This window comes from Oryctolagus cuniculus, chromosome 3, assembly GCF_964237555.1.
Source record: "Oryctolagus cuniculus chromosome 3, mOryCun1.1, whole genome shotgun sequence".
Classification (NCBI taxonomy): Eukaryota; Metazoa; Chordata; class Mammalia; order Lagomorpha; family Leporidae; genus Oryctolagus; species Oryctolagus cuniculus.
Genome location: NC_091434.1, coordinates 61,990,695 through 62,003,364, shown reverse-complemented (window position 1 = coordinate 62,003,364; position 12,670 = coordinate 61,990,695). Strand labels below are relative to the sequence as shown.

Sequence of the window (12,670 nt, the reverse complement as noted above, 5' to 3'; positions counted from 1 at the left end):
AAAAAAAGTAATGAATAATTATTTGTATTGCATATAATCTACATAAAATTATTCCCACGCATAAACTGTTGATAGGAAATGGCTTACAGTCTAAATGAACTTAATTGTTATAACCACACAGGAAATATTTATATATTACACTGTCACTGATTTCACTTCATTGTAAGAAATTATGAATGACTAACTGACCAAAAAAACTGTATACGATTGAAATGGTAATTTATACATTCAATTATTATTTACAGCCATTGTCTATATTCCCACTAACCTATGGTCTTTTTGCTTTTTACTTGTTAAACTTCTTATTTGGTGAAGTATTAAGCCTTTTTACTGTAATGTCATGTTAAAATATGTTATCTCAAAAACAAAGAAAAAAGAGGAGAAGGGAGGAAAAGAGAGGGAAGAGGGGAACATTGCATTCTTAGACTTATATCTACAAATCATATCAAATCTGTTAAAAATCAAGAGCCTACAACAACGTGTGACACATAGTATGTGATCAATTAGTATGTACTGAGTGAATGTGTAAGACATACTAGACATTCTAGATTTGTTGACAGTAAATTTCAGTAGGTAACAAAGAGTGACTGCCCCCTTCCTCCCCTCATCACCACCAGAACATTCAGTAATGTCTGGAAAATTTCTTCATTATCACAACTGAGAAGGAGGGATACTACCTCGTCTGATGGGTGGGAGCCAGCGATGCTGCTAAACACCCTGCAATGTACATGATGGCCTCTACAACAAAGATTCATCTCGTCTAAAGTGTCAGCAGTTCTACAGTCAAGAAATCCTGCTCTACCCAAAGCTGATGAGGCTATCTGTCTTACTCTATGGGTTACTGTATGCATTTAATTAGATAATATATGTAGGATACTTTTAAAACCACACAGTTGCTATACAACGGAAAATATTATCTGAGACAATTATTATGGTAATGGACTAAGGTTTTACTGTTTTATTTTCTTGTATACAAATATTTAGCTAATACTCTAAATATGGATTCCATTCTTTGAGGAACAGCAATGATTCTGAGAAAACTAGTGAACTAATGCAGTAAGGTTGTACTATCTTATTTATTGTATCTACAAATTTAGTTAAGTCTGAACACAGGTTCCTTTCTTTGAAAGTAAGAGCAATGATTATGAGAAACAAAAGTCCTAAGATAGTATCAGATCAGCTGAGGTACTTACTAAAAATGTTTAAGTTCCACTCCTAACCTACTCAGTCAAATTCTCTGTATTTTAGCAAGTACAGCTGATGATTCTTATGCCCAGAAATACTTCCAAAGAGCTGGATTTTTTTTTCTCAGTTTGAATCTGTAAAATACAGATCTATGAATCTCACCAGGGATGTAGATACAATGCAAGAACAAACATGTCTCAAGAAATTAAGACGACACTGACAGTGACATTATCTACAGAAATAAGTCCCTCTGAAATGAGGGTGGGGAAACTCTGGATAAAATATGTTTGTATACATTTTGAATTAAAATATTTCTCTGAAGGATACAGGGGACAATGGGCAACACACAATGTCTAGGACTTTAGATGAACAAGCTACATTTAGTTACTTATGGTCTTTCTCTGGTCTGTCTCATATACACTTAACTGTGTGGAAAATGATTGTGTTATAGCAAAGTAAAAACCACCACCAAGATCTGGGATTTAGTTACATTGGCAAATAAGAAACGAGATGGAATGTTCACATTTAGGACACAAGTAGTCAGGATTGACACTGCAATCCCATGTGAGCTGGTAGCGATGCATAGTTGGTGACATATTGGGTATTTATATTTTATACCATGAACTAGGAATTCCAATCTAGGAAGAAAGAAAACACTGACAATACAGTTAAGCTTCTAAGGTCATTATATTAGTGGGAAATGCACCTTGCTTTGTTACAAGGACCTGTTCTGCTACTTGTTATAGGCACAATACAACTGCACGTGGTACCTGCCTGTGGAGCCGGGAAGTCAGCAGGGCTGAGGTTGGAGGACACTGCCAGCCTCAGAGATCTATGACTCAGCATGCTCCTACCACACGCTTGTCCTTTCACACTTACACCCACTCAAAACATAAAATGACATGCGTTATTGAACTAAAACATTTCTAAACGTATTGCAGCTACCACAATCATCGTTTCCATGTACCTTACTATTTTTTGTTATTAAAACACCAAAGGCATTTCTAATTTTCAATCTTTGACAAAGAACTACCCATTCAAATTTTAATTTTTTTGTATGTTAGTACTTAATATCCTTTTAAAAATGAGGATTTTCTTTTTTATGTGGAGTCTGACATTTAATACTTGACACAGTACTTAATACAAAATGGTATGTCAAGTTTTCTCAAATTTTGATCTTAGGAGCTATCAATACAAGATGTTTGTCATTATAATTTTACATCCTGAACAATGTTCATAAATGCTTTTAACTATTGACTTTTATTTACAAAGAGAAAAGAAAGCTTTTAAGGAAATATTAGATCATCTTAAGCATCCAACCAGCACCAACTAACCTATACTCAAGGTGAGAATGCAGTGCCACCTATTGGTTAAAATAGTACAATCCTCTTTTTTAAACCTCTCAGAATGGAAAATTCTAAACCTACTCAAAATTGATAAGAACAGCATAATGAAATCCTGTGAACCATCCACCTTCCATAATTATTAGGCTAGCATTATGGCACAGAGGGTTAAGTTGCTGCCTGTGATGCTGACATCCCGTATGAGCACTGATTCAAGTCCTGGCTCCCTGCTAATGTGCTTAAGACAGCAGTAGAAAAGGGCCCAAGTGCTTGGGACCCTGCAACCCACACTGAAGACTGGGATGGAGTTCCAGGCTCCTGCCTTTGGCCTGGCCCAGCCCCAGTGTTGCAGCTTTCTGGGGAGAGGAATCCAGTGGATGAAAGATCTCTTTCTGTCTCTCTATGTGACTCCGTCTTTGAAATATATAAATATAATAATAATTTTGAAATCATGGGCAATCTATTCTCCCATTCAATGTGTCTCCACCTCCCAATTTTGAAATAAATTCCAAATACCATAAATAGTTTAAATAAACAAAATCCACAATAAGTCATCAATGTTTCTTTTTTTGGGTCCATCCATGTCTACAAATACAGATATTAACATATGTGTGTACAGGCCCTCAAGTATTAGGAATTATAGAGGCTGGCATGTGGGGCAATGGACTAAGCTACTACATGTGACACTGGCATCCCATATTGCTTCCAATCCAGCTCCTTGCTAATGTGCCTGGGAAAAGCAGTGGAAGATAACTCAAGTACTTGGGTCCCTGCAATCCATGTAGGAGACATGGATGGAATTCCAGGCTCCTGACTTGAGCCTGGTCCACTTGCGGCTATTCGGGGAGTAAACCAGAAGATAGAATCACTCTCTCTCCATCACCCGCTCTCTCTGTGTCAATCTGCCTTTCAAACAGTAAAATAAGTATTTTTTTTTAAAAAAAGCATTAAGAATATAATAAGCAATGTGATATCTTAAGTATATTCATAAAATTTGGTAGTTTTCCCTAAAAGAGAAAGATACAAAAAGAAAGGATCTCAGGTAGGTAGCAAGAGATCTGTGTTTCAGCCCTAGTCCAGCTATTAATACTGATCAAAATATACAGTCTCTTGGTTTCCTCATCTATGAGATAAGGAGGTGGTATCAGAATAATCTATAAGGTTCTTTGTAATTTAAAAGTTTACATATTGAATCCACTTTATAAATAAGTTTTAACACATGGAAAGGACTACCCATAAGTAACAGATTCAAAAAACCTTTGAATGAAAATATAAAAACAATTAATATAGGAATAGATATAGCTGTGATTTCATGTAGTTTTAAATTCCTACTGTGAACTTATATAGAATATGTATGTAATTCAATTTCTAACTACAATTAATTTATCTGGCATCTTTTAAAAATGATGAAATACAGACAATTCTTGCATTAGGATCCTCTTGTAACACATACCCTTATTAAAAGGACTCTTGGGATAGTTTTACACCTAAAGCATCTTACAAGAAACCTAAAATGTTTTGCAAGTTCCATTTTAAAGAATTAAAAAGAGGAACAAATATAGAAATAAAGCTATAGTAAAATGCTCCAGAACAATCCATGAAGTTCAAACAAATCACAATTCATTGTTCAAAAATAAAAAAAAGCATTATTTACAAAGTACCAAGAGAATTAAAAGATTATAAACTCAACAGAGTTTTTAAGTTAAATACAAATAATATAATATAATATGATTTTTGGCATAAATGGAACCTATAATTATGCATAAACATAACTTTTCAATTATAGGATTTCATTTTTTTTTTAGAGATTTATTTATTTACTTTGAAAGTCAAAGTTACAGTAGACAAAGAGGGAGAGACAGAACAACAAATTTTCCATATGCTGGTTGACTCCCCAGATGGCTGCAAAGGCCAGTGCTGGGCCAGGCCAAAGTCAGGAGCTTCAACAGGGTCTCCGACATGGGTGGCAGTGCCTAAATACTTTAGGCCAACTTCCACTGTTTTTTCCAGGCCATTAGCAGGGTCCTGGATTGGAAGTAAAGCAGCTAAGATAGGAACTGGCACCCACAGGGGATGCTGGCAGTCACACTCAGTAGCTTTTACCATAATGCCACAACACCAGTCTCAGATTTCCTTGCTAAGTTACATGAAGTACTAATTGGGAAAATTGCAAGGACTGTATATGTACTATAGATGATTTCAAATCTTGTGATATCTCTTTCTAATATATTATTCCCTCAGCCAGAGTGCAATCCCTTTGGGTACAGTATGTACATCATCAATAAATACTAATGACTGTTAAATCTGATTGGGGGATATTATAAAAATAGCAGTATGAGGAAAGTAAACAGAATGTTATCTATTTAAAAAGGAAAATAATTGTCAGATATCACTAAAAACATCTCCATTAAAGATAAGATCTACTCATTCAAATGTACTCCCAAAGTTAATTCTTTTCTTTTTAATCTTATTTATTAAAAATATACATTTCCTCATATCACTCAATTTTTATTTATTTTTAGAAATATTTTTTAAAGTTGAGCCTTTGGTTTTTTTGTTTGTTTGTTTTTATTTGAGATGCAGTTACAGAGAGATGAGAGACAGAGATCTGCCACCTGCTGTTTCATTCTCCAAATGGCCACAATGGCTGGGGCTGCTCTGAGTGGAAGCCAGGAGCCAGGAAATCCATTTAGGTCTCCCACGTGGATGGCAGGGACCCAAGCACTGCTTTCACAGGCATATTAGCAGGGAGCTGGACTGAAGTAGAACAGCTGGGACTCAAACCGGTGCTCATACGGGATTGCCACCATCACAGGCGGTGTCACAATGCTTGCCACAGCTATCCAATTTTTAATTACCACTTCATCTGGGCAAGTTGATGAGGAAAGAAAAGCACTGCATACCTGCAACATTCAGAAGATCCTTCAATGTCACCTGGCTCACAGATTAACACTATTATTAACCATTCCTTTTTTTTTTTTTTTTTTTTTAATAAATAAGCTAAGGCTATGGAAATTAGTAAGAGTCAGGTTTTTTGTTTTTTGTTTTTTTTTTTAGTTTGAAAGACAGAAAGAGTTCACACCCACTGATCTATCCCCAAATTCCACAGCATTTAGAAATGGGTCAGGCTGAAACTAGGAGTTAGGATTTCAATCTGAAACTCCCACGTAGGTGTTAGGGATCTAGCTGCCTGAACCATCACCTGCTGCCTTCCAGGATGTACATTAGCAGGAAGCTGGAATCAGGAGTGGAGTCAGGACATCTTAACTACTACACCAAACTTCTGTCCCTGGAATTGACTTTTATTTTTCTGATTTTATATTCAATGTGTTGAAAATTACTACAGGAAGTAATTAGACTTGAAGGAGAAGAGCAGTGATCCACAAACCAGATGATCACTTTCTCAATAATGAAGAACTAATAGCAACACAGCAGTTTAACAAATACTAGTTTCTTACATATAACAAGTTTTCAAATTTTAAATTCTCTTGAATAATTCTTATTTGTAATCTGCTCAAGAATAAATTTATTTATCAATTTCATACCTGTGATTTGTCTGGTTATTTCTTTCACCATCACAAAGGTGAACCCCTAAATGCACAGGTAATGGAAAAATAGTCTGCATCCTCTGACTCGTACTGTATCAGTGTTTAATGCATCATGTGGAGTATCACTCCCAAGCGTTTCATTGTACTATTTACTCCCAAAGAAGCAGAGAAGGGCCTCCCTCTGAGAACTTAAGAACAGAAGTTTTCGGTCTTAAGAACTACATATGAAGGCTCTATTTTTGTATTATCATTCAAAATTTCATACAAACTGTTTCAATAACATTATAATTAAACTGTACTGGAGACAAAATTGAAACCAGTCTTACAATGAATATGTATGAAGTAGTCAAAATGTGCTTTATGATACCTAAGTATTTTTCGCACTATATACTTTACGCCCCATACCAAAGCTGACAACAACTTATCACGTAGTACCACATATGCTCCTAATTATGCACATTAATAACAGCATTGTAGCTTGTGGAAGGAAAAAGTCACTCACACTGTGCTGGCTTTCAATCTCTTCATGCTTCTGCTGGAGGGCCTGGGAAGCCCTGATGGAGTCACCAATCCCCCACTGGGCTCTGAGTTGTTCTGATCCAGGCCCTTCAAGCCAGTTCACAACCTGTAAGTGAAAGCTGAGATGGAACTTCAAAATAATCAAAAGCTTTTCAAACTTTCATTCTAATTAGTTTTCCCCTCCCAAACTTCCTCAAAGATTTTGAATTTAAATTCCTTAAAGTTTACTGCATAAGCAGTCCATGTTTCTTTAGAAATACACAGCTATCATGTGACATTTTGCAAACCTAAATGTGGAAGAATGTACAGCATAGCACCATAGGCTTCCAGCTATCTGATCATCTGCCAGGCTAAAAGAAACCTGGACTGCTTCTATAGAAAGAGATTAAAAACTAACTTATGATGATAAGCAAATCAGAGAACTATACGATTAGCCTTGAAAGGGACATCAGAAATGACACTGGTCAAAGTTCTTATCTAATACTTAAGAAAACTGAGTTTCAAAGAGATTAAGTGACTTGCCCAAGGTACTATAATCTATCTCTGAAAAACTAGGACTAAAAGCCATGTTAGACTCAGAGTCTAATGTTCTTCCCAAAGCAGTGATAAAACTGAATGAAGTAACCAAGACAAAGTTAAAATAATTTAAAACTAATGTGGAATTATAGTACTGTAATACCCTCTGGAGTTCTTCTCAGGGTCACCTGAACACTGAGATCTACCAGAGGACCTTGTGCACCAATGTGCTCAGAAGGATATAGGGTGAGGGTCATAGTTTGCCAGGATGGCAGTGTCAGGCACTGCTGTTCTGCTGAGTCCCTGAAGCAGGTGTAAGGAGATGAAATCCATATGCAGCAGATATGGGAGACACTCAGGCATGAAAACCTCATATCCTATAGTACTATGCCTATTTTTTGAGTCATTAAACTCAAAGAAGCCCAAAGCTATGTCTTCCATCAAATATGAATAGTTCTCCCAATCCAGATTTGGAACACTTCTTATCGTAAGCAAAACTGTTCAGTGGCACAGTTGAAATTCAGTTTTTTTTTTAATCAGGTTTTCAGAGGAACAGAGCTAATCAGCTAAGTAGAGATCAAATTCTCACGCCAAGGGAGAAAGGGTTAACTTTACCCTCAAAACAGTAGTCTCAAGCTCCACCTGTTACTAATTTAAAACAAGGAATTCAAGAACAGTTTAATGGTTATGCCCTAAAACTATCTAATAATAGCTTCCAAGAAGTGAGTGAAGGGTCTCTACAGCTAACTATTACAGACCCAGTAGACATGCTGGCTTGAAACTGTGTGGCAGAGCAATGTTGACCCCTAATGCATTTCTGCTATTACCAGAAGTGGTTAAATCTAACCATGCATGTATTCTTTTTTTTTTTTTTTTTTTTTGACAGGCAGAGTGGACAGTGAGAGAGACAGAGAGAAAGGTCTTCCTTTGCCGTTGGTTCACCCTCCAATGGCCGCCGCGGCCGGCGCTCTGCGGCCGGTGCACCGTGCCTATCCGAAGGCAGGAGCCAGGTGCTTTTCCTGGTCTCCCATGGGGTGCAGGGCCCAAGTACTTGGGCCATCCTCCACTGCCCTCCGGGGCCACAGCAGAGAGCTGGCCTGGAAGAGGGGCAACCGGGACAGAATCTGGTGCCCTGATTGGGACTAGAACCCGGTGTGCTGGCGCCGCTAGGTGGAGGATTAGCCTAGTGAGCCACGGCGCCAGCCCCATGCATGTACTCTTATTTTTTATAATTACATAAAAGTAACATAGTATAAGGAAAAATCATGAATGCTTCCTTCCATTAATTTTTTTATTGTTATGATTATTCCACTATATTATTGTTAATTTCTTATTGTACCCAATTTATTTTTTTTAACTTTTATTTAGTAAATGTAAATTTCCAAAGTACAGTTTATGGATTACAATGGCTCCCCCCCCCCCAATTTTCCTCCCACTCGCACCCCTCCCATCTCCCGCTCCCTCCATACACAGTTTTCATTTGATAGTCAACACTTCAGTGCTACAAGTCAGTTCTCATTGAGTACAAGAAATTTCTGGCCGGCGCCGCGGCTCACTAGGCTAATCCTCCGCCTTGCGGCACCGGCACACCGGGTTCTAGTCCTGGTCGGGGTACCGGATTCTGTCCCGGTTGCCTCTCTTCCAGGCCAGCTCTCTGCTGTGGCCAGGGAGTGCAGTGGAGGATGGCCCAAGTGCTTGGGCCCTGCACCCCATGGGAGACCAGGATAAGTACCTGGCTCCTGCCATCGGATCAGCCATTGGAGGGTGAACCAACGGCAAAGGAAGACCTTTCTCTCTGTCTCTCTCTCTCACTGTCCACTCTGCCTGTCCAAAAAAAAAAAAAAAGAAAGAAATTTCTATTCTATTTCTCACTTAACATTAAAGCATAATAATATAATGATTTTTCATGTGGTTACAGCTATTAAAACTTCCAGTGGCATTAAAACCTTTTTTAAGAACTTCCTTGCATTTCTGCCTGCCTCCTTCATCCTGTCTGTCCAACCAACCAATACATCAGGTAACCAATCAACCTTTATTAAGAGCTAATGTACTACCTCAGATAAATATTCTATCTGTTTTCAAGATTCCAATTTCTATCAATTCTAAGTAAGTTCATGATGAATACACTTCTATAAAGTGATTACACTTAGTATTTTTCTCTAATTCTGTATTGTTCACCAAGGAAAAATTTCAAACAGAGGTCTGGGGCCCAGTGATGATGTGTTGCTAAGACTGTTAGTATACATTACAAAATCACTCTCTAAAATAGAAACAATAATGGGAATTCTAACTGCACTATAACCTTTCTAAGGTACACAAACTATTTTTTTAAAAGATTTATTTATTTATTTGAAAGTCAGAGTTACACAGAGACAGAAGGAGAGGCCCTCCATCCATTGGTTCACTCTCCAACTGGCCACAATGGCTAAAGCTGTGCTGATCCAAAGCCAGGAGCCAGGAGCCAGGAGCCAGGAGCCAGGAGCCAGGAGCCTCCTCTGGGTCTTCCCATGCTGGTGCAGGGGCCCAAGGACCTGTGCCATTTTCCACTGTTTTCTCACGCCATAGCAGAGAGCTGGACAGGAAGTGGAGCTGCTGGGACTGGAACCGGTGCCCATATGGGATGCTGGAGCCGCAGGCGGCAGCCTCACCTCCTACGCCACAGTAACGGCCCCCACAAACTATCATGTTAAAAAATATTTCTGCCAACTGAAAAAACAGTGAGACTGAATACATTGCAAGTGTTTGCTTATAGGTATATGATTATGTTTTGTGCTTTAGGTTCTAATATCATAAATATTCATAATTAATTTTTACCTTTTCTTAATAAGATTTTAATAGTAGGAATCAAAATTCAAAAACCAAAATGTCAAAGTACCATTGCTGAGTTAACTGGAACAGCCCTAAGTGCTATAACTTTCTTTGGCTAAACTATTTTCAGAGGGTTTAAGTTCATTGGCAAAACTGTTGTTAGATGCTCTGTAGAATGCAATGGTAGGGCCGGTGCTGTGGCGCAACGGGTTAACACCATGGCCTGAAGTGCCGGCATCCCATATGGGCACTGGTTCGAGACCCAGCTGCTCCACTTCTGATCCAGCTCTCTGCTATAGTCTGGTAAAGCAGTAGAAGATGGCCCAAGTCCTTGGGCCCCTGCACCCATGTGGGAGACCCAGAGGAAGCTCCTGGTTCCTGGCTTCAGATTGGCGCAGCACTGGCCTTTGCAGCCGTCTGGGCAGCGAAGCAGTGGATGGAAGACCTTTCTCTCTCTTTCTCTCTCTCTTAACTCTCTGTGTAACTCTGCTTTTCAAATAAATAAATACATTTTTAAAAAAAGAATGCAATGGTTTATTACTCAACATCTCCACTTTCCTTCTTTACTCTTCTGTATGAGGTTTGTTTGGAGAGCCAGGGTACTCAGACCCTGCTTCTCTGTGTTACCTACGGAAGTATCATCCTTTCACAAAAGAGGCAGATGAGAGGTTCTGTCTTGGAAAAGTAGTAGGCAGGACTTTAATTGTGATTCTGTGCCTACGAGTGGGTCTGAATCCTAGCTCTGTTATTAGTTGAAGGACTTTGGTTCCTCATTCTTTTTTTTTTTTTTTTTTTTTGACAGGCAGAGTGGACAGTGAGAGAGAGAGACAGAGAGAAAGGTCTTCCTTTGCCGTTGGTTCACCCTCCAATGGCCGCCGCGGCCGGCGCGCTGCAGCCGGCGCACCACGCTGATCCGATGGCAGGAGCCAGGAGCCAGGTGCTTTTCCTGGTCTCCCATGGGGTGCAGGGCCCAAGCACCTGGGCCATCCTCCACTGCACTCCCTGGCCACAGCAGAGGGCTGGCCTGGAAGAGGGGCAACCGGGACAGAATCCGGCGCCCTGACCAGAACTAGAACTCGGTGTGCCGGCGCCGCTAGGCGGAGGATTAGCCTAGTGAGCTGCGGCGCCGGCCGGTTCCTCATTCTTAAAAGGTGTTAACGGTATACCTGTGATTCATGGCTATGGTCAGGATTATACCCATCATTACATGCAACACATATAGCACAGCTGATGAGAGTAATTGTTAGACTCTGATGTTCTCACATTTTCTGTAGCCCAGCAAATTCTGTCCTGTCATTCTTTATAAAGTTTGTCTCACTTTTGCCTTTTACAATATCTCTCGATTTTTTAAAAGTATCCAACCTTAAGAGATGAAAATAAAAATAATAAGTTATAAAGAAGCTTATGCAGGGACTGGCACTGTGGTGTAGTGGAAGAGCCACCGCCTGCAGTGCTGGCATTCCATATGGGCACTGGTTCGAGACCCAGCTGCTCCACTTCCAATCCAGCTCTCTGCTATGGCCTGGGAAAGCAGTAGAAGATGGCCCAAGTGCTTGGGCCCCTGCACCCACATGGGAGACCGGGAAGAAGCTCCTGGCTCCTGACTTCAGATAGGCGCAATTCTGGCCGTTGCGGCCATCTGGGGAGTGAACCAGTGGATGGAACACCTCTCTCTCTCTGTCTCTACCTCTCTCTGTCACTCTGTCTCTCAAATAAATAAAATAAATCTTAAAAAAAAAAAAGAAAGAAAGCCCTCCCCAGATGTGGGCATCGCAATTCGTACTCTCCAGTCTCCAGATCTGTGAGAAATACATCTCTGTTCTGAATAAATCACCTAGTTTCAAGAATCCTACTAGAGTACACATAACAGACTAAGACAGCATAGGATCTTTGTTGAGTCATACATTTAAAAATAAATCTAAAATAAATTAGCGACCTCCTTGGCACAAAAACGCAGTTACACAGCCAGGTGCACATATAGCTTTTATGTATGCTGAAAGTAACTTCCCTTAGTAGGCAACATCAGCGATGTAGGCACAGTTTATGTATGCCCTTTTGTAATAAATGTGATGCAAATTGAGGGTCATGCTTCAGTAAACAAGTCTTATATTTAAAGGCATTAATGATAGTGGTTTGCCAAACTACCCCACAATCAGGACAATATGTTCAGTCCATCTGAATATTAATTTACTGCAAAGAAGTTCTATGTTCAACCCATGACAATGTGACCCCCGCCAATGGTTACATTTACATGCAAAGTATAACCTTGAAGATGTGTCTTAAAATATAGCACTACAAATGTTTGCACAGGTCAAAAATGCTTGTAACCATCCACCATTCATTCATGCCCAGGCTGATTTCAAAAGACTTCATGAGAGAACAGCAAGTATGTATCCAAAGTCAAACCAGGCAAAAGGGCTTTCAAGTAAGTATCAAGCACCTGCCCTGAAGAAAGGGGAACTGAGAACACAGCCTCCAGCTGCAAACTTAACACACTGTATCCTATTTTTGCACCCATGGTTCCTCTCTACAACAGAAGAAAAGCACATGGATGATTCTAGAAATAACATTTGCAGTGCTGGCAGTATATACTGCGCGATAAACAATGAGAATAACAAAAGCACATTTCAGTCAAGTGGCATTCTCTGCTATCCAGAAGCACGTGAAATCTAATTTTTAACTGTAATGGAAGCAGCAGTCAGGAGAACACTTGCATAACCTATGAGGTCTGATGCCACCAATGTGAACTGT

General features: G+C 39.5%; 1 protein-coding gene across 5 annotated transcripts in view; it reads right to left on the bottom strand.

Moving 5' to 3' along the window:
* Positions 1-12,670, bottom strand: part of SESTD1 (SEC14 and spectrin domain containing 1) — a 153,914-nt gene that overhangs the window by 23,665 nt on the left and 117,579 nt on the right. For all 5 annotated transcript variants that reach the window (XM_051848393.2, XM_051848395.2, XM_051848396.2 and 2 more), the window contains exon 10: positions 6,579-6,701. In XM_051848393.2, coding sequence (XP_051704353.1) covers positions 6,579-6,701 — 123 coding nt within the window. The remainder of the gene's footprint in view (positions 1-6,578; positions 6,702-12,670) is intronic.